At 40.4% G+C, this 21,927-nt stretch overlaps 1 protein-coding gene across 1 annotated transcript in view; it reads right to left on the bottom strand.

Moving 5' to 3' along the window:
* kif13a (kinesin family member 13A) overlaps positions 1-20,086 on the bottom strand; it is a gene marked incomplete in the record, with an annotated part of 37,089 nt that extends 17,003 nt beyond the window's left edge. The window contains 8 exon segments of the mRNA XM_036216113.1: positions 770-844; positions 1,371-1,458; positions 3,133-3,313; positions 4,002-4,094; positions 4,665-4,725; positions 6,296-6,308; positions 19,323-19,413; positions 19,578-20,086. Of these exon segments, the coding sequence (XP_036072006.1) occupies positions 770-844; positions 1,371-1,458; positions 3,133-3,313; positions 4,002-4,094; positions 4,665-4,725; positions 6,296-6,308; positions 19,323-19,413; positions 19,578-19,632 (657 nt within the window).
* Between the last annotated feature and the right edge of the window lie 1,841 nt (positions 20,087-21,927).

Here is a 21,927-nt window from a genome sequence, read left to right as displayed (position 1 = left end):
CAGTATCGCGATATTATCGATATCGTGAGCCAGGTATCGCGTATCGTATCGTATCGTGAGGTACCCAGTGATTCCCAGCCCTACTCCTACATTTAGCCCTTTAAACGGAGAGTTCTGGAAAAATAGTGTTTTTGAATTTAACGTTACTCCCACTCGATGATGTAATCAATCGTCACCAGTCAGCTACGTTAGCACGGAGGTGCTAGCGCTCAGAAATACATAACAACATTGATTTTACAACTTTAAAAAGTTCATGCTAAACAAAAAGTCCTTACTTACATTTAAATATAAACTTCTGTGCTTCAGAGCATACCCATGTGAAGAAAAGCGCTTCTACTCCGCAGCAAAGCACGGCGTGACTCGCCCTACCGGCGGATACAGAACTCCAAGTCCATTCGTTCTACTGTTAAAAACTATTCCAGACACCCCTTTCCCTTTAAAAGCCCCTTCAGTTGAGGGGTAGGGAGAAGCCAGAAGGGTAGAGAAGAATTCGGACCAACACTCACTTGTTTATATTGCTGCCTTCTTTGAGCCGCTCCCCAGCAGCTCCTGTTTTGGAAACGCGCTCGCTTCCTGCCAGGTCGACCAAACTCATCTTGCTCACTTTCTCCCCTGAATTCTGGTTGTCACAGACACAAGAAATTAATTAAAGAAATATTGAAATCTGTTTCCTTTTTTTTTTAAAGAAAGAATACTCTGAAAGACTAACTCCAGACTGTAGATCAAAGAGCGTTTGTGTGACGATGATGCTGAAGACGGCGTGCGATCGGCTGCTCTCCTCGTTCATGTTGGTGGCTGCAACTGTGCGAGATTTGTTCCCCTCTGACATTAGCACCTCGATGTCCTGAAATAATAAAACAAAGCACAAAGAAAGAGGCTTGACATTGTTAGGAACCGTTACTTTTTATGTTTTTATTAGGCTGAAACCACATAAATATAATCTGCTTCGTGTGTAGTTTTATGAATACAGGACATGTGGGAGGTATCCACATGTGGCTGTGATTCATTTCATTGAAATCGGTCCTAGCAGGTTGTGGGAAATCCACTGGACTAAAATCAAGCGGAGCAGAGGAACAGGGTGGAGATGTTTTGCTTCAGCGAGGAAGGATCTGCCAAGGCCTGGCACATAAACTCCACACAGCTCCATGACTGCATCCGAAGCAAGGAGGCGTCATTAAAGCTGTCGCACGAGGAACAAGTTAACCCCAATATTCACAGTGACTTAAATCTGAGGGTCGACATACAGGCTGCATACAGGTTCCTCAATGCGGCATGTTTTTAATTATTCTTGTGAGACACTTCACCATGAGGGGAAAAAGTGCAGGCAGCGTCACCCTTCCAGCTTAATGACAGACGAGTGAAGGACACACCTCAAAGTTAGTCACAGCCAGCTGGGACAGACCATCCACATACGGACCCAGGACTTTGTGCTCACGGACTTTCAAAGACTGGCGGCTCCTTAAAATGCAAAAGAAGGTAGCATAGTGAGAAAAAGGTTTGACATTTTAAAAAATATTTTTAACATTTTAAATAATATTAAGTGAATTTTCAAAAAAAAATAACAAAAATGAAAATGTCTAACTTACTTACAACCATGCAAGTGATAGTCTGCCAACAATAGAGCATTATTTTACTAAACCTAGTATTGCTACTCTCAAAAGTTATATTTTAAAGAACAACAAATGTATTTTTTTCTCTTTTGAAATAGAAAATACATATCACTAGTAAGAAAAACATTTGGATTGGATATCAATGTCTTACACCAGGTTGGTTGCTTTCTGAAACCTCAAATTGCAAGTAAAGAACTAAATTTATGTATTCATGCTAATTATTTTCGTCATGTTATTTCTCTTTTTTTTGGAAAAACAACTAAAGAGTCAAGAAAATAAATGTCTGTAAACATGTGACCAAAATAATTGAAAGAAAATAACAGTTTTTAGTAGGTAGCATTGCTGGGAGTTCTTCGGGTTAATAAAAAAAATATAAGAAAAATCCCAATTAAAAAAGGTTTTGTGCACTAAAAAGATTCCCAAAATGAATTTGGTAGACGATTCAGTTTTCTTAATCTTAATTTAACAGTTTTCCGAACTTTTATGTATCACCTTTAGTACAAATAAATTATCTGCTTACATACAGTATGTTTAGTTATTTTATTGTTTCTTTTATTGCCAAAAAGTTCCATAAAAATTCTATATATAACATCCCAAAAACATTGTTTTTTATTTTTAAATCTTTAAAATCACTTTTTTTGTTGTTGATAATCTGTCTGAAAATGTCTCAGTTTGAAGCTTTTTGTTTCTCCATAAAGCCTTTTAAATTTTAAACAGTATACAAAGTGATGTATAAATAAAGCTGGTATGAATTGGTCGAAAAACTCAGTTCCTAGGATCTTTATAAAAAAAAAGGGGGTAACAAAGACTTGTAGTGCAGTATAAACCACAGAACATCATCAGATTAACTAGTTCTTTCTATACGCTGAACAGATGGTGAATTTCTTTGCTGATGACAATTGACTAGCAACAAATAAATAAGTTCATCTAGAAGACATAAGGATGTTCTCTGAGAAGAGAGAGGGTTAGCTATGTCTGCAGCCACAGGAAACTACAGCCGTAGCAAGGACCCACAAAGTTCAAAGCTGGTGCTTAGTAACCCAGGCAGGAACACAAGATCAAGAATCTATCAGGGAAGAAAGAGTGGTTGTTCCCCAAAGTGAATGTAGCGGCATCTTCTGACATCTGCAGCACACAGAGGCGTGCAGTGTGTCCTCTCTCTCGGACCGAGCTTGCAGGCGGCTGCGGCTGCTCTCCTGCTCCCAGCTTCACTAGCAGCTGTCCCTGAAACATGCCCATACCCATCCTGTCCGCCAAACCCACATCAGACCACAGAGGCAAAGAATGCAACCGTGTCGGAGGACGATGGTGCTGGCCGCCGCCGCCGCCACTGCTGCAGGAAATGACTGGGTAGTGCTTCCTACTCGGATCATTCTGTCACCACCCGACTATTCAAGCAACTACACCCAATCATGCACAAAGAGAGCCGACAGGTCACTACTGAGACAGAGTGACTCGATCCTAAACGTGTGAGAGGATCATAGCAGCATGTGAAGAGCACCAAAACGCACACACGACTCACCCTTTGGGATCCAGCAGGTCACGGACTTTTTCATTGTAGATCTCCATGTAGGACACCTCTATTTTGAAAGAGTGGGACTCGTTTGCCTCTTTGTGGACCCTCTCAAACAGAGAGCAGCACAACCGAGGGATCAGACCTGGATGCTCTCCATTACCCATCATGGAAAAGGACTTGCCTGAACCTGGACACAGAAACGGAGTCGCACATGAGCAGAACTACGTATGTATTCTCAACTCAAGTATGAAATTTGAATCCTAAATTTAGATATTTTTTCCTGCACAGCATAGGGAGAGGGGAATCCATGAGTTCATTATGAGACCTAATAGTTTGGTTGAATATTGAAGGACATCAGAACCAAACAATTTAATTGATTTGTTCTCAAGTCACACATGGATAACGATTGGATTGATAAAACATTTATTTTTCAAATTATTTTATTCTAAAACCAGTGTTCTGTTAAATAAAACCAATAAAAACTAAAATCAAAACGTTTTTTACCATACAAAACACAAAGTTGCCCTAAGAGAAATTCAGTTCATCAGTTCAATGAATCAATGTTTAATTTTCTAAGATAATTTTGGATTTATTAATTAAAAACAAATTAAATAAAAATGTTTTTCAAATCTTAACAAGTAGATGGAAGTGTGTCTAATATTTTTTTGTCAATTATCTGGTCACATATTACATAAATTCATAGGAGGGAGATACACACTATTTATTATTATTACTCCTTGTTATGTGTCAGTTCTGCTTCAAGTAATTCACCAGTGTTGTGAAACATTTCACTATAAAAGGGGATTTAGAGCCAAAAAAAGGTTGCACAAAAAATAATAATATCAGAATAATCTTTTGTTTATGTTGTTTATTACCTGTTTGTCCATAGGCAAAAATGCAGGCATTATATCCCTGGAATGCATTTTCAAGTATTCCCTCTCCAAGGCACTTGTACACCACCTCTTGACCTGTCAGAGGAAGAGTTCGTCACCAGGGAGATGGAGGTAAACAGAGGAACAGCTGAGAGGAGGATCTGCTGTGGTTTGATGTCTCAGATGCAGAATCAGTGCTCTGAAAGGCTCCAGAAAACAGTGAGCGTGATTCACAAAAGTGTCGGATTCCTGTGTGCTCATGTGGAAACTGTAAAGCTGCACAGAGAAATGTCTTGTGTGAATGGGACAGCTGTTTAATGAACTAAATAAAGCCGTGGCTCAAAGGCTAGAGGCAGCCTTCCACTAAACAGGCTCATCAATTCAGCACAAAGCAGATAGAAGCTTTGTAATAACCGGGACTGACATTATGAGCAAAGGTGTTCAAGATGATTACAAAATAAATATTTCCCTCAACACAAACCCTATTTAGTCAAAGAGACAAATGAAAGAAACGTTTTTAATTGTATAATGTTGTTAGAGCTCACACTGAGCATGTGCAGAACACACTGTGCTTTGACGCTAACACAAAGCTCATCGTGCCTCTCTGTGCACACAATCGCACATCTCTGAAAGTGTGAGGGGTACACTTCCTCCTCAACAACTCACCGGCATATTTTGGAATGTTGGATTCATCCATGGACCAGAAGCAGTGATCGAAAGCAAACACCTGCAATGAGACAGCATAAAGTTTGTGAGCACGCAGCCTCACGTTCGTCCATGCTAGTAACACAACCTGGGCTTTTTTTAGCAGCAGTTGTAATCTGAAGAACACACAGGACGTCGGCGCTGTACAGTAAACTTGGCTGAACTTGTCTGAGCATGAACATTTGTGCACCAGTGTCCCGGCGCCGTGGCAGTTAGCCGAATTCATAAATCTGGGCCCTCCAGAAGGAAAAATTCCAGCACCTGGTGGCCCTCATCTCCAAGGAAACTGTAGCCGTTTCCCTTTCAGAAATTCTCCACACAGGTTAGGCTGCCTCTTTTATTACATAAAAGTTCATCTTAGGCAGGAGGAGTTCATGGAAATAACTGTAAAAAAGCTGGTTTCTGACACAAAACTTGTGTTATTTAAATCTGTTTTGGCTCCCTCTACTCCTCCAACAGTTTTCCACTGATATTCATCAGCTTGAGGAGGTAACTTTATACACGAGGCTGTTAGGAATGGCCAAATTAAAAGCAAATGTGTGTATTTCAAAGGTTTGATTTACACCTATAGTTATAAATCTTGACAAAAACACAGGAAAAAGGTTTAAATGTGTCGTTCATCGACTGTACAGGAGTTGCACCGTCACCCTGCATGTTCCTACAGCTACACTGAAGCATTTCCCCTGACAAAAACACCAGAATTCCCCTTCAATCATAACGAATCCAACAGGCCATGGAGCCAGAGGCTGCACCGTCAGCATGAGAAGAACCGCCATCGGGGAGCGCAATGAAAGCAAGACCTCTTGTGACTTCAGACCAGTGAGTGGGTGCTATTCAAAGAAACAAAAGTGCCATCATTCTCAATTAGGAGCGGCCTGGTAACTGGGGCTTCACTGTCCTTTGACCTGTCTCGGTCCAGCCTGAGGGTGTGACCGCACAACAAATACTACAAACCAGCTATCAAAACAATAAGCTATGAACCATAATATATATATTTGTAACAGTTTTTTGATGAAAAAGAGATCATCTGTGAGCCATGACAGCAGACAGCCACGTGCTCGTCTGGCTGGAGGGCTATAACGGGGCGGCTCAGGTTCACATGCCCCAGAGACCGTGCCCGGCCCAGACAGGAGCGCCCCGGGTCCAGTCAGGAGGCCACACAAAGCCCGCCCCTAGTGTGTGAAACATCTCCGAGCTAGTCACCAGCGTGTTGTCAAGGGGGGGAGTGGGGGGTGCACTCCAACAATGCAGCTTTGAATGAGCGCACACACACAGCCCCAATGTCCACGCTCATCCCTCTCTCTTTGTAGAGCCTTTGTGAGAGTTCAGGGGATCTTAGATGGCTGACACATTCACACGGACATCCATCCGGCTCCTGCTGACCAACCAAACCACCAAAACGCTCTCAATCATGTCCGTGGAGACACTGTCACAACTGTGAGACAGTGGACCTGTGCGGACGCCTCTCAGCCCCAGGCAAACAGGGACATCTGTCATGAGTTTATCATCTGAGCCCTTTCAAACATCAGCATGTTGAGAAGTGGTTCCTGGAAAAAATATACCAAGAAAGTGTCTTGATACGACATACGTACCTTAGGCTGTTTCCTGATGAAGCCGAATGTCCATCACCAGCGGAAGAAACCCCAAGATCAACCGGAAACGGGAAACAACACAATTAGCATCAAGTGAGAGTTACAAACATATTCTTCATCACTCCTGTATTTATTCATCCCACAACCCATGGCAGGCCCTGGTGGTAGCTGCTGCTGTGATTGGGTTCATAATTGGTCCAGTGGAGCGTGAGGAAGAGGAAGAGATTTAGGATTCAATGTCCCACTGACTCTGTTGAATAAATAGCTCTTATTCCTGTGGACTTAACACAGAGGCCAGTTTGGGGAGGTTTCACTCAGCGTTGCTAGCTGCCGGAAATAAGAACAAAAGGGCCGTACATGTGCCTGAGTTATGTAAAGATGTTCACCCCACGCTGCTCCTTAACCAAGCATAAAGTTTATTCCGCATGTGGACAAGAATAACAGAGTCTAACTGATACGTGACCGGGATCTGCAGCAGCGTTATCATTGAACAGTCAGCAGATTCCTGCTGTAGACGCCTGCTGGCACCGAGACAGAGGAGGGCATCACCTTCACGAGGCATCTAATATTGTGCAGACTGCTTCAGAACAAATGAAACCCTGCACCAGAGTCTCACGCACATCTGAGCCGAGTCACCACAGAGCTGCTGGGTTAATTATTCCTTCCACATCAATTGTCTGTATGCAAAACACTCTCATAACGAATGCTTAGACAATCCTCTCCAATCCATTAGCTGTTCTAAATTCACTATAAAGGAAAGATGGAAATACAGGGAGTGGGGAGAAGAGGCTCGTGTGACTTCATACTCCCTGAATCTGAATATGGGTCAGTGGCAGCATGATGGCAGAGCACTAAGACTGTTGAAAAGACGTCCTCTTTGTCCTTCCATGAGATGAGACATCCAGGAAATACTACACACAGACGACAGGCGGTCATTACGAAGGATGAGAGAGTAGCTATTGTAGTGATGATGTTTAGCTTAGAAAAAGTTTTCCTTTATGAGACTTTTATGGAGCACAAAGGACAGGAAGTAGCAAAAGCTGCCCTTCCAACAGAAATCAGTCAGTCAGATGCTGGTGTGACTTAGTGTTTCAGTCTCTTTGTTAATCCTATTGTGTGTTCAGTTAATACAGCCCATTTAGCGATGCAAAGAATGCTGGAAATGACAATGGGAGGAACTGTTACCAACTCGCTATATTTAGGATGAATATGCAATAACTTCTTGAAGCAGCAGGGCGGGGATCACTGGATGTCTCACGGTACGAACTCAAGTGAGTTCAATTCACAATGATATCATGATAAAGCAAATCTGCAATGATGGATAAACTGATGGTTTAGAGGAAAAAAAATGTAGGTACATAACGTAATTAGAGAGCACTTCCTTAAAACGCCTTTCACTATATTTCATTATATCAGATTGTCCACTTCATTTGATGGTTTTGAAGGCTCATTTAAACAAATATGAGACCTCTGATCCACCCATTGACTGTATGAGAACTGGACTGAATGACTCCTCCCTCCCTGCGTTCCAAATAGGAAGAACCCACCGGTTCCAAGATGGCAAAATCCTATGGACTTCTATTGAGAAATAAACAGCTGATATTCAGTCATTACATTTGTCAAAATAACAATTCTTACTTTGTTATCGTTTAACATTTAACATGTTCTTGCTAATCCTATTATTTCCTGATATTTTTCTTTGGTGAAAGTTATTCAAGTTAAAAACTGGACAAATAGATGTCTCAACGTTGGTCTACTGTCACGCTTGAGACAAAGAGTGGAAGTAAATAGGAGAATAAGTGATTTTGTAAAAGGATTTTTAACAGACGAGTTTCAATAACAAACAGGTTGCAAAATGTCTCAGAGATGGTGATGTCCCTCGTTACTATAACCTGGTCTGAGCTCCTTTCTATAGCTCTGCTGTGACCATGGAGTTTGTTCTGCTCTCAAAAGTACAGAGTGAAAGGCACTAAAACTGAAAGAAATATGTGAAATATTTCATCAAACTAATCCTGCTAGACTATTCATCTGTGAAAGCACCCCCAACTTCTGCCATTACACTTTCCTAAATTTCATAATATTCTTTTCCAGGACTTATATTTTATCTGGGGATTTTGTTTTAAACCTGTGTCTACATAAACAACATGTCTTGTACGCCCACACACAGATTTAAATGTAATCTCTCTAATCACTTGAAAAATGTGTGTCAATCTTAACTTTTTGGTGTTCAGATTGAAAAAACATGCTTCAACATGTCAGCATATTTTACTATTTTAGCACAAATCAACACACCAAGCACAATATTTTAGTACAAAAATGAACTCCTAACTGATCATTTTATGTCGACTTATTTGCAAATCATTAAACTTAAAAACTACAGTAAAAAAAATGCAATTTTTTTGGATTCGCAAGAAAGAATTCAAGAAACGGTTCCCGCAGCAGTGAAGATGAAAGCCTGGAGCCCACAGGCGACTATCAGCATGCATGTCTAATCACATTCTGACCACTTATTAAAAGACATGGTTGTTGCACGGCACAAACATCAGACCCACATGTGTGACACACAAGTGCCAGACCACATCATGTTCTGACTTTTGGGCTGCAGCAGATTCACTCGGCTGCTGCAGCCTCAGTAGGGCACAGCTATGAATCATAAACCTCTTTTGGGGTCTGACTGTGGAGCATTAAAGCTCAGGCTGCTGCAGCTGGATGTCATGGCAGACCAGACTTGCCCACTACCTATCAGAGGAATCCTTCCTGCTGTGAGTTTAAAAATGACATTTTTTGCTGGTTTCCATAGGATTTGTGTCCTTACATGGACAAAAAAACCAAAAGTAACAGAAGCTGGAATAACCCTAGTGGAATCCCCCCTGCTGTCATGGAGCTGGATTAAGGCCACTGTGTTATTATGCCACCAAAAAACTCCTCAAGCCAACCAGCAACACACCAGATTAATCTTTTGTGTTTTGCAACATCTAAAGCATTTTTCTAGTCTACAAATTGCAATACCTTTAGTCAAAAGCATGCAGATTAGACTGGCTTTGCAAAAATATATTTTCTTTCAGCCTTAAAATAAAAGTTTGCCATTAATATAGCCCTAAATAAAACAATAAAAGGCAACTGTGATGGAAACACGCCTGGCAAACACCAATAATTCCATAACTGTGATGACATGCTCTTTACTAAAATAGAAGCTCATGTGGAAAAGATTCAAGATGTCACAACCCTACTTACTCTGTGCACACTCATAAACATTCTGGATATTTTATTAGCACTTTCCAACAGATACTGGAAACTATTGCAGAGGGTGTGCCTCCCTCTTGTCTTCTTGACCCACATCTTCCTACTTTCCTCCAATTTAGCTGCCAACATACTCCAATCATCTTTTGATCTTTGTTCTAAGTGTTCCCAGTGATTTTTTAATAATAATTATGCTGTTTTAAACCAACATTTAACAACCTATGTTGTTTTCAGTAGATCATTAGACATTTGCCTCCGAGTTGTGGACGGTACTGTTGGCACGGAGCAACCCCGCCCCCATCCCCTTCCATATCGCTGAGAGGTTGGAGCAGGGAGCTTGTGGCCCGCCCAGCATATTTTCTAACACACAAACAGCCTTTATTTGTCTGTATCTGATTCACAAACATCTGAATAAAGAAATATTCAGAAATTCTTAATATATGTCCTCCAACATAAAAAAATGCTACAGGAACAGAACTTTAGGAAGATGAGAATCTACAATGTTAACCCGCTAAAGACTAGAGGTGTATGAAAATATTGATTTTGAACAGCTGTACACCGTGACCAAAACAACAACAAGAACCCGATTCTGTTAAATGTTCAGTCAGCCTCGTTTTTGTTGTTATGAGATATGTACTATTTAGTTTTTACTTGGGATGAGTACCCAATTGAAACTTGGTGCCATATTGGTACTAGTATCCTATAAAAATGCTTTGTAGCAGCTCAGAAAAAAATGAGTGAAGCAGTCCAGTCCATTTTTTCTTAATTTACCAAAAGAAAAGTACCATGAATTTGTGGATAAAAGCAACTTGTGTATGAGATACAGTTGGAATGCTTAGTGTCCTGATCATTAAATTAAATGAATTTTACCATTTTAGTACAAAAAAAGAACATATTTATCAAGTCATTTTTTTCTAAAGTCATACTCTTAAAGAAAAAAAGATAGGGCGAGAAGCGGTCAGAGAGGGAAAAAAAAGTGAAAAATTGTTCTTGTACAGTCTTGGGATATATCACGATATGTATCGTATTGTGAGACAGGTATGGGGGTACATATCATATCGCCAAACTCTTGCTAATACACACCCCTGCTAAATACTGTAGAGCCCGTGTGTGTTTAAGTGTTGAGTGCCAGTGCATTCTGCTCTCACACAGGCTGCACACTTCAAAAAGCCTTGCAGTATGTTTAGCACAGAATCCTTCAGACCCCACCCACTAAAGCAGAGGTCATCCTGCTGCACAAACATCTCCTGCGTTCACGGAATCCCTCGTATGACTGACTGAAGTTAGGACGATTCCAAGAAACGGATGAAAACTGACCGGGTCGACATCTCTTAAAAATATGAAGTTCTAAAGAAAAGAGAAAAAAAATGTTTTAGAGGTTTACATGGAGGACATCTGAAGGAATTTCTGTGTTGGAACTGAAGGAAGTCAGCTGCCTGATGACAAAAACAGATCAATCCAAGTTACTGAGAGCGCTAACTCCAGCCCCACAAACAATGTCTGGAACTTCTTACAGGATTCTCACATGGGAAGCCACTCCTGCCACTCCTGCTTAAAGCTTCATTGCATAATCTACCGACTATAAATATGCATTATAGTCCTTTTTTGCCAACACCACAAAAAAGCAAGTAAAAACCTCACATTTAAAATCTGTAATAAAAACATATCATTTTCAGTCTATTCACCAAGTCTTTACAAGGCATTTAAATCTGCAGCAAATGAGGCTGAACTTCATTTGTCTTATTGCAGTTTGGAAGTTTAGTGCCGTGGTTCCCACAGTCCATAACTGAGGATAAATCCTTGGTGATTATGAGGAAAATAGAGAGATTAGATTTACTTTATGACAAACTATACATACCTATATGACAGAGCAATAACTTTTGAAAAAGACACACATTTTACCTTTTTTTTGTATCTCCAAGACGTTATTTTTGCCAAAACAGCTTCTTGTGACAATGTGAAATAAATATTCCAAAAACAGCCTTGATCCGACAGCCCCGCCACAGGCAAGACACATGATGCTCATGCCGCCTTCAGCATGGGGCCTCTGCGTTTCCATAACAAACATTAGCAACATGGCGTATGATGCAGGAAGGGTCTAATTTAATCCTCTCTGGCATTTCTAACAGCACAATGAGAAGTCGTGTCAGCGGGCTGTGGAGAAGGGAGCTCGTACCAAAACATTGGGAAAATCCTGAGCACATGTGTCTGCATAGCACTGCTGCGAGTGAGCATGCTCAGGGAGGTCAAAACACTTTTAGCAGTGGGACAGAGAGGAAAATGTTCTGCTGTGTGTCTGATGAGAAGAATATTCTAAACAGGCTTCAGAAGGGGGCTTCACCAGATGAGAAACAAAAGTAAAAGCACAATCCATGTGACAGTAATTTAGCAAAAAAATAAAACAAAAGAAAGCTGTTACAGAAGTCAGAAAGTGCATGTACATGTGTTGCTCTCCGAGTATGAAAGCCACATCTGAGATTAATAAGGCGCAGGCTTGACAAAGGAGGAGGGCGCCGTTTCTTTTTTCTTTTCTTTTTTTCCAGTTCCGGATTAAGACGTAAACAATGTCCCACCCCCTAAACAAATACAGTGAACGGTCCTCAAGGGACGCCAATTGTTTCTGTAATGGCGGGCCTATAGCGCTTTCTCAAACTAGCATGAAAACCACCTAAGCGAGAAAGTGTGGGCTAACGTGGGGAATAATGGGCCAGCTGACTGAGAACAAGATCAAACTGACTGGAAAGGTTGATTATTGGCACATAGCGAGCAACATGGGAAGACAAAGAGAACATTCCTGAGGGCAGCCACCGCACAAGGCAGCATTGTCATTTGGGGTTGTTATGGAAAGCGCGATTACGTTCAGCGACCTCAGACTTAAAAAAACGATCCCGACTTCAAAAACATTACCAGTGTTATTTAACGCAAATGTCTGAGCTCCATTATTATAATAAAAAGCAGGGGAGAGAAATGCATCGTTTAGGAATTTTTCAAAACAAAATCTCAGCCTGCAAACTCTGTGGAGGAGAAACAGTTTGTTTGCGTGTCGGACAGCCCCATACTGCCACAGGTGGATGGCAGATGGTGGCTCATATGCTGCTTAATTTCTATAGCATTGCATTGACTGTTTCCAATCACGCGCACACCACTGCCTGGTTGAAAGGTGTACCGTTTCAGACGTGCGAGTGTTGCTTATAGGAGAGTGAAAACCGACTGCACCAATAAAACCAAGACCTGCCAGGTCAACAGTGAAATCATCACCGTGAGTTAATGGGCCAGTTAACTGCTATATTATAGGTGCCTCTTTAAGTACATTGGCATGGTTGTAACCATGATGTATAAATCTGTAAACTTGGGTTTTATGTTATGTTTATGAAGTAAAATTTCACGATGGAATGCAAGACTTAGGAGTGGATGATGCTCAATGTAGCAACAAAAAAAAAAAGCAGGAGAGATCCTCAAGCTGAGAAGAAGCTGTGTTATGATGCCATTAGTAATCCTTCATAACATGTCAGTTACTGACCAAGTCCCTGTCATCCATTACCAAATGTGATGCAAACCAGGACATGACAAATGTTCCATATCTTAAAAATAAAACTCTAGAGGCAGATGTATTGGACTCCCAGATAAAAAGTCAGAATTTGCAACAAAAATAAAAAAATATTTAATTTATATTTCTTTTTATGTGTTCATAAAAATTATTATCGAGGTGCGATCCCATTTTTAAATTATTTGAAGCTCAATTTTTGTCATGAAAAAAGCAAAAACATGAAAAAGCATTTATGACTCCAGACTGTACGTATGTTTTTGAGAGGATAAAGTTGGACTTTCCAGCAATTGATACTTCTCGGTTTGGATCTGGGAGAAACTGAATAAATAACTGATGTTTTTGACACACTAGTTATTTTTTGCTGCATTAATAGAATAATAGACCTATTTTCTTGTTGTGTCAATGCATATTAATCAGATGCCATGCGATGGTCAAACAAAGCTTTTAGAGTTAGTGTTTAAAACACGAGTAACCTTTTAACATTGAAGATGTCGCCGCCGACACTTAAATAAAACATGCTTGCCAACATAACGTAACTCTTGCATGAGCACTCGCATAAGCATTGTATAAGTGTTGCATATCAGCGTAGGGCTGCTTTTCTCTGCTTCCGAATCTGCTGGAATTACATTAATTTTGTCAACGGCTGAAGAATTACGGTAGTCAAAAGAATGCCAAGGCTGGAGCTGAAGCTTTGTTGTTAAAGGGTTAAAACGATGGAGTCTATGGGTGAATACAAATCCAAATTCTTCCCCTACCCCTTCAACTTCTCCATTCCTCTCCAATTCTAGGAGTGTCCAAAATTGTTAAACAGTAGGGACTTTTGAACGCGTGTCCTTCCACCACAAGGGTGATCCGCATCGTGCTATGGCACGGAGGAGAAACGCTCTGAAGCACAGTGGTTTACATTTAAATGTGAGTCATGACTTTTGTTTTAGCGTGACTTTATAAAACCAATATTGTTATGAATTGTCTTAACACTGACAACCATGTGGTAACGGAGATGACTGGTGAATACTAGGGATGTCATCAAGGTGTAGTGTTGTCCAAATTGGAAGATACTATTTTTCCATATTTCTCCATTTGGAAGGCTCATTGTAAATAAATAGAAGTAGGGAGAAGCTGTAGGGTGAGGGAAGAATTCCGACTTGGCCTGTGTGTTGCATTGAATTAGCTGAATTCTGAAAAACAAGAGAAGACAATTTCCTGGAGTTTACAAAATACAGTGAGGAGCAAATTACTCAGCTATCTAAAGAGTTCAAGATCATCAAAAGATAAGGAAGGAGGAGCATCCTGACACTCAAAGTCATAATTAGGGGCTTCTCTCCGCATCAACCACACTACGATGCCTAAGTAGGTAAGATAACAGCAGCTGGAGCAGATAACCTAAAATGAGCTCTTGTAGCCATCAGTGATATGAGCAGATTAGAGGGGAAATTACAAGCTTGGGTAGAGACGTTATCAGATAAAGACACGTTTCCACTGGTCCTCCTGAAAATCCAGAGCTGCAGAGCGACAGAAGAACAGGATGTACGACAAAATTAACGTGAATTTGTGACTCAAATGCAGTCACTTTTAGACTTGCTGCAGCTCTTTGTCTCCCGACATAAATACACAGAGAGGGGATTAGCATGCATAAAGAAGAGTCTCCAACACTTAATGGCCCCGTATTAAGTTGTTTCCCATCCACAGGCATGCCGGGGCTTGACAGACGATATAGCCCCGTCGTGTGAGTCTTGGACTCCTTTCTTGTCGTAGAGCTCCAGGCCTCCCCAGTTCAGATAGCAGCCTCAGGTATTTCTAAGCCCTTTCACCTCCCACCTCGACTGAACGCCTACGAGGAGCAGTCTGGATGATGAAAGTAAAAACGGCCTTTCCCAGACTCCTGTTTCAAATATGCCATTCGTCATAACATACAGATGAAAGGTGATGCTTTGGAAATGCTACCTCTTGGTCACAATCTAAGGTTCACTTGCCCTTGGGTGTTCGTGTCTGAGGGAAAGCAGTGGAGGGTGTGGGTCGTGAGTGTAGTCATAATACCGCAAAGAACTAGGCTCAATCATCAAAGGTAATCCCTCATAGCTTTTCAAAAATCCTCACGCGACTGCGATTTTTTTGAAGTTTCTATGAAGATGGATCCACTCCATTAAACAGTCTGTCACAAAAATGTTTGATCAACTAATCAACCCTCACCTTTCTTCTTGAAATTCTACTATTATGAGTGTATTTAAAGTTTGGAGATCCTTAAAACAACACGGCAGCCACTCTGAATTTCTAAATTATTGTTTAAATTGGGTTTTAAGACAAGCAAACAATGGTAACAACATAATAAATGTTTTATATAAAACCTCTTTCATCAGAGCATTCCCGTGAGACTCATAACGTTCCCATGGTCTCGGCCGCGCAGCCATATTTGGCGTGCTAATACCCACTAAATCCGACACATCTCCAACACCCATGAACAGGTGCCTTCAAGACATGGCAAAGTCTCAGCAATCAGGTTGTTGCTCCCACGAGCAGCAGAGAGAAAAATTATATGGTTTAAGAAAGCTGAGGCAGTCTAAACACACAGACCCAAAACACACACACACACACACACACACACACACAGAGGACTGGCACTGAAATGCTAACAAATAATTATACGCCTTGACTTCACCATGGCCTAGATATGACGAAGCTGGAGAAAATCTGCATCGTTGCTACAGATACAAGTAGTCTAAGAGTCAAGACATAGATGCTTCCATTTAAAGATTAACTCCGATAAATACTGTGTTTTTGGTGTTTTAATACGTTCTTTTAGCTTTTTTTCTCCTGATGGGGGACAAATATAGAACAATTTAAGATTAAACTGCATTTCTGAGTATTTCATTATTATGCTGGATCAGGAGCAGATAAAAACCTGTGGTTTGAAAAAGCTCAGGTTTGTGATGCAGCAACTGTGATGGGCGTTCCAAAGTCTCCCTGCTCCACCCCAATTCTGATGTATCCACTTGCACACACCATATAGATCCATTTGCACCTTCATTTTCCTCGTCCAAGCTAACATGTGGCTCAAAACTGCTGCTGGATAGATTTGATATTCCTTTTGTTTTTGCTATGCTAATGTTAGATTGGGACTGTAAGGGTCTGTAAGCTAGAAGGAGAAAGTGTAAACAAAGGAATGACTAGATATCACTAGGGTTACATCCATGCTAACAGTCCCACCCACAACTCAAGGGTGAATTTCTGATGAACTCCTGCTGCTCTGCATAAATATGTCTTACAAAACCAACACAGGCTTTTTTAAATTCGGCTAAAAACTGCACAGATATAGTTGGAGAGAGGTTTTTAAGGTGACGCGAAGTGTTCACTTCTCATTCTTCAACAGGTAAGAACGGCAAAGGTGTCAAGATTCAAACTATAGTTACCCAATAGAAGGAATAGCACTTATGCAGCCACTCTGTGGCTCAGGAGTTACATTCACACCTCCCAAGTCTCATGCCCGGCAACTTTTTGTTCAGCCTGGTTCTACATATGTAAGCGATGAATGCGATTTGTTTAATTGCCGGGAGCGCTGCCACCTCATGGCAATTACTGCTCTGATAATTGCCTTAAATGCAGGTTGGTGTGAGGAGATCCTGGCAGAGCGAGCTCATTTCCATCAGTCGTATTTACATAGGAAAGCAGGAAAAAAGTGTTACAGTTTAACACTGTGACTCATGAGAAAACCTTGACTATGTATTTGCCTCTCATGACCTCACTGCCAGCAACCATAAGTGGATTTTTTTGTCTACAGCCCCAGGATCCGTTTGGCAATTTAAAACCTAAAAAACTAAAAAAAAAGAAAAGGCTTTAACTTTTTTTTTTTCTTATAATGACCATTCTGTTAGATTCTCTTTGCGCCTGTGGCTAATCAGGTCAGGTGTGCAATCATGTGTAAAAATAACAAAAAGGGCTAAATTACCACGCAGCTTTTGCAGGCGAAATAAAAACATCTCCGACTGATGCTAACAGGCAGAACATTTACAAGCATTCAGTCATCACTAAGTCTGCATGCTGTGCAATCGCCTCATTACAATGGGAAAGAATGTCTGCAGAAAAAGACTTTCAGTGAGCTCCAGTGTGGTATTTATTTAGTAAAGATTTTCCCATCACTCTCAGAAATGTCAGCTGTAACGAAAAGGCAAACTAAATGTTTGTTGAGGTGTAAAATGTTACACTACTCTAATGCAACACAATATTGTAAAATACACAAGATTTATAAAATTACACAAATCATGAGAGATAAAGCAAAAAACTACTAACATGTCTGGATTAGCAGTGACAGTCCATTATGTGTTGGGTATAAGGATGTATCCCTACTTTAATTCAAAAATAAATGAAAATTAAAATACAGTGATCCATCCTAACATCGTGATTGACCTTTCTCAGTCTTGCCATTTTGTTATTTTCACCACGTTTTTCACCGTGTTCTGCCTCCCGTGGCTGCATAGCTCAGTTGATTAGGTGCAGGACTAATACATACAAAATAACTGTTTCATTTCTAGGGGACGCAATGAGTTTTATCCAGCGTGGGTTCTTGGATAAGACCCTTTATGCTACTGCCTAATAAAGTAGCCACAAGGGGACCCGAGTCTGTGACAAGTCTGTGACTCGAGGTTGTGTCAAGTAGGGCATCCGGTGTAACTCTCTCTGCCAAACCACTTGTGCAAATCAGTGAAAGCTCATTTTCTGTGGTGACCCTTGAAGGGATGTGCTGAAAGGTGAACAACTACTGTGTTCTGGCTCCTGATCGGTTGTAGAACTTGTCACTTCTACTCCTTATGTCTCAAGACCATTGAGTGTATATGATAACTCGTTTACAGTCAATGCTCAAGACAACACGTTCAGTCTTTGTTTTCATTCTTTAATACTGGACTTATTTTTTATTTTTTATTACAAAGTTTTGAACTATAAGAGATTAAATGAGAGAGAAAACGGTTAAAATGTTCATATATTACTGATGCAAAAAGGTTTTTTTTTCAGTGTAGGAGCAAGCTACAGACTTTCACAATTGTCTTAAACTGAGAACTTCTAAAAAAACAAAAATAAATTCATATTAATGGGAACTGTCATTATGTAAAAGGACCTATACCATGCTTTTCTTAATATATATAATTTAACTTTTATATATATATATATATATATATATATATATATATATATTTCCTTATCTTTATTTTTATAAAAATCTTTTTCTACCCGGAAGCAAGACTCCTTGATCTCTGAGGCGCTGCCTTTCACTCCTTGTGGGTGTCACCCATTTTATGACAGGTTTTAAGAGGAATAATCAGAAATACGTAAACTGATCAAAATACACCATTGGGGTTGTTTATATGGAGGAATGAACATCATAATACACTTAATATCTCAAAAAGTTGATGTATTATATAGACCCTTCAATGAGCATTGTGATTATGTGCCTTTTAACTTGGATTGCCACGTTCAGCAGATTAACATCTGTACGTATGACAATGTGATTGCCATGGTACGAGCAGTGATGGCACCTCTTCTGTCTAAAAAAAATAAAACTTCTTCACCAACTCTTTTGGTTCTCTGTCCTAAAAACGTGTGCTTACAGCTAGATCCCCCTGAAAGCAAAGCTGTTTTCCCCTTTAAACTGTTCATATCAGTTCATCACTGGTACACCATCCCTTCCAGTAGATCTATGGGAAGATATCTCCACTTCAAGGTTTGGAATTCACTCTGATATCTCAAGGCCTTTGAGCAGACAGGTATGTGACTTTCCTCGTTACCACAAAAGTACATGAGTGGGGCCAGAGGGTTTGTGGAGGCTCTTGAAGGACTATTAATCAAAAGAGGAATCGGAGCTCCAGTACGCACATGTAGAGATGTTATGGAGGAGAATGAAAGGCTCATTATCATTAATTGGTATTGGGAAGTACATAAATTAATGCCTATTAATGCAAGCAGCTTTGTGTCATGTGCAGAACTGGTGCAATAATCCTGTTCTGTGACTGTCAAATAGGACACCCTCCATAGAAACCACCTACAGACAATTAAGTTTGATTGGTGGTGATTTGCTCGTCTAGTTGCTCTATGACAGATTACCCTCTCATTAGAGCAAACCCTGTGTTTTTGCTGCCCTTCTACTGACAGACATTTTTACTCCAGTGTCAAGATGAACTCGCGCTGACTCTCAATATTTATCCCTCAAATATGTGTCTGGATTAATTCAGAAAGCTGGAAATAGTCGATTACCTGTTCTCTCCTTTGACGTTGGAGGGTGGAGGGTGCAGGACGGTTTGGTTGTCCTCCATATCCACGACACATTTAGTGTTCAGTTCAATCTCTGCAGAGATAAGGTTTGTATGCTTTTTTCAAGGGGAGGTATTTTTGTGGAAACCGCGCACGACTGAGACTTCCATCATTATACAACTTGAAAAAACGATGACGAATAATTAAAAAACGAAGAAAAAAAAGTTAATGTGAGCGCGCGCGCGGAGACATACTTACCCCTGCGGTTCATGGGCCGAACTCTCACCGCAACTTTTACCTTTGTATCCGACATTTTCCTCCACTTTTTCTTTATTTTTTTTTACTCCCACCCGTCTGTCTGAGAACTCAGAGTGCAGTCTGTAAATCCCCGACAAGAAGCCCGGGCTTCTGCCGGCAAAAGGGGTAACAGGCGCGAGTCAAAAAGGTCCAGACTTCGAGGCGAAGACATGGAAAAGAGTTCCTCTCCCAGCTCCCCTCTAAATCCATCCGAGTTGGCCTCTCGTGCCTCTGAAGCACTCCGCTCCAGCGCCAGACAGCATCTCCACCGCCATCTTCCGCTGGGAGCAACGACTGCTCTCCTCTGGCAGACTGGGGAGGCTGCGCCTCTCAGGGGGGAGAGAGGGAGGACGAGCCGCGCTGCTTATCGGGAGGAAAACAAACGACGACGGGTAATGTTGGACTGTGACAGCCTGGTCCACTTCCAGCAGCGATGAACGTGGAGGAGGAAGGCAAGGCTGAGGCTAACTTCAGTGAGTCAAGAAAGAGAGAGAGAAATAGCTTTCTCGTGATAAAAACTTTTTTAGGTTTCATCATGAGAACTAACGTGAAGAGTGACTAAACACCCCCTTGAGGGGCATCTGGGTGGACAACATTTTTGAATGTGGTACTTTTAAGCTTGGAAACGTTAAAAAAAAATGAAGCACATTTGCATTTAACTCTTTACTTTCTTGAGTGGCTAGGAATCTGCACCAACTGAATCCAGTCGTTTCTTTTCCCATTTGTTTTTTAATTGAACATCAAAAAAATAGTACAAGAATGCTAATACATTTTTTTTATTTCTATATTTTAAAGACACACTCCAATTTAAAAAAAAAAATCCTGTTTTTGGAGTTTTTAGCATGTTCTTGTGGGATTTTCTCATGATAGAGGACATATATAAAGAGAATTAAGCTTCTTAAAACTGTGTTTTTGAGTATTTCTTTATTTGAATCATTGCGAATCAAGAGTAGACAAAAAAATGCACTTTGAAAAAGCTTATAGCTGTGACATAAGTGCTACAATAGTACCACAAGCTCCCTGCTCCACTCCATTCTGATGCATCAACTTGTAAAAGATTATATCCATATGACTTTGTTTTTTGAAGTGTTTTTGTTGCATTTTTGTTTCAGCTGTAATGTTAGGTTTGGACTGTGAGGGTCTGTAAGTTAGCAGGAGAGTATAAACAGAAGGATGATGGGAAACAGGGACAGGCTTACTTCCCGCCAGTGGTCCTGCCCACAACTCAGGCAATTTTTTAATGAACTTTTGCCGCTCTGCAGAAAGTATGACCTTGAAAACAACATTGTTGTTTTTTTTGTTTGTTTATTTTTGGCTAAAAATGGCTTAATCATAAGTACAAGATCTCTGGGAACGATTTTAAAAGATTGGAGTGGGACTTCAAGACAAATCATTTTTACTTTTTGTATACATTTTGTAAGTCAAAAATTAGTGCTAGCTGCCCTAAAAACTTTGCCTTAATTCTTAATACATTTCATCCACACACCCAAAACTGCAATATTTGGCATCTCACACTGATCAGTCCCTTTATGACTTACAAAAATTGCATATTTCCAAGTGGTGGTGGTCCTTTAGTGGCTTGAAATTATGACAAACATTTGAAATGCAGTAAAACACTGAAAAAAAACTCATCAAATCAAAATTTTGGAAAAAAAATTAGCCTAACCTGTAAGAACCCATGGTGACATTAGTGTAACAGAAGACATCAGAAATGTGTTCTTTGGTCCACTTGATCTGCGGTATATCCCATAGAACTTTTGTTTTTCTTTGTTAAATTGTTCCCAGTTGTCTTTTTATTATTATTATAATTCAGTTTTTTGAGCAAAAATCCAAAATCCCATGTCACATTTTAGACATATTCTCTCCAGAGCAGCAGGAGCTTATAAGAAGTTTGCCTCTGAGTTTTTGGCACTGTTGGCACAAAAGTTAGCCTCCACCAATTTCCCATCAACTCTTTGTTTACACTCTCTCCAGCCTATAGCCCAACCTAACATTAGCATAGCAAAAAAAAAGGCAAGTAATTTCAGAATTATCTAGCTTGGGTAACTTGGACGAGGAAAACAAAGACTAATGGATCTATTTGTCTGCAAGTGGATACCAGAATTGGAACGGAGAAGAGAGACTTTAGCCCACCCACAGCAGTTGGTTTTATCTGATCCACAATGATTTGAACAAAGAAATACTAAGAATTTAATCTTAAATTCTTTTAATACATGTCATCCATCATGACACGAGTGCTACAAGAACACATTAAAACACCAAAAACACGATTTTTATTGTAGTGGTTCTTCAAGAAAAAAGGTTTGGGGTT

This window comes from Oryzias melastigma, linkage group LG16, assembly GCF_002922805.2.
Source record: "Oryzias melastigma strain HK-1 linkage group LG16, ASM292280v2, whole genome shotgun sequence".
Taxonomy (NCBI): Eukaryota; Metazoa; Chordata; class Actinopteri; order Beloniformes; family Adrianichthyidae; genus Oryzias; species Oryzias melastigma.
Note: the sequence above shows the minus strand (reverse complement) of the source record. Positions and strands in the feature narration are given on the sequence as shown.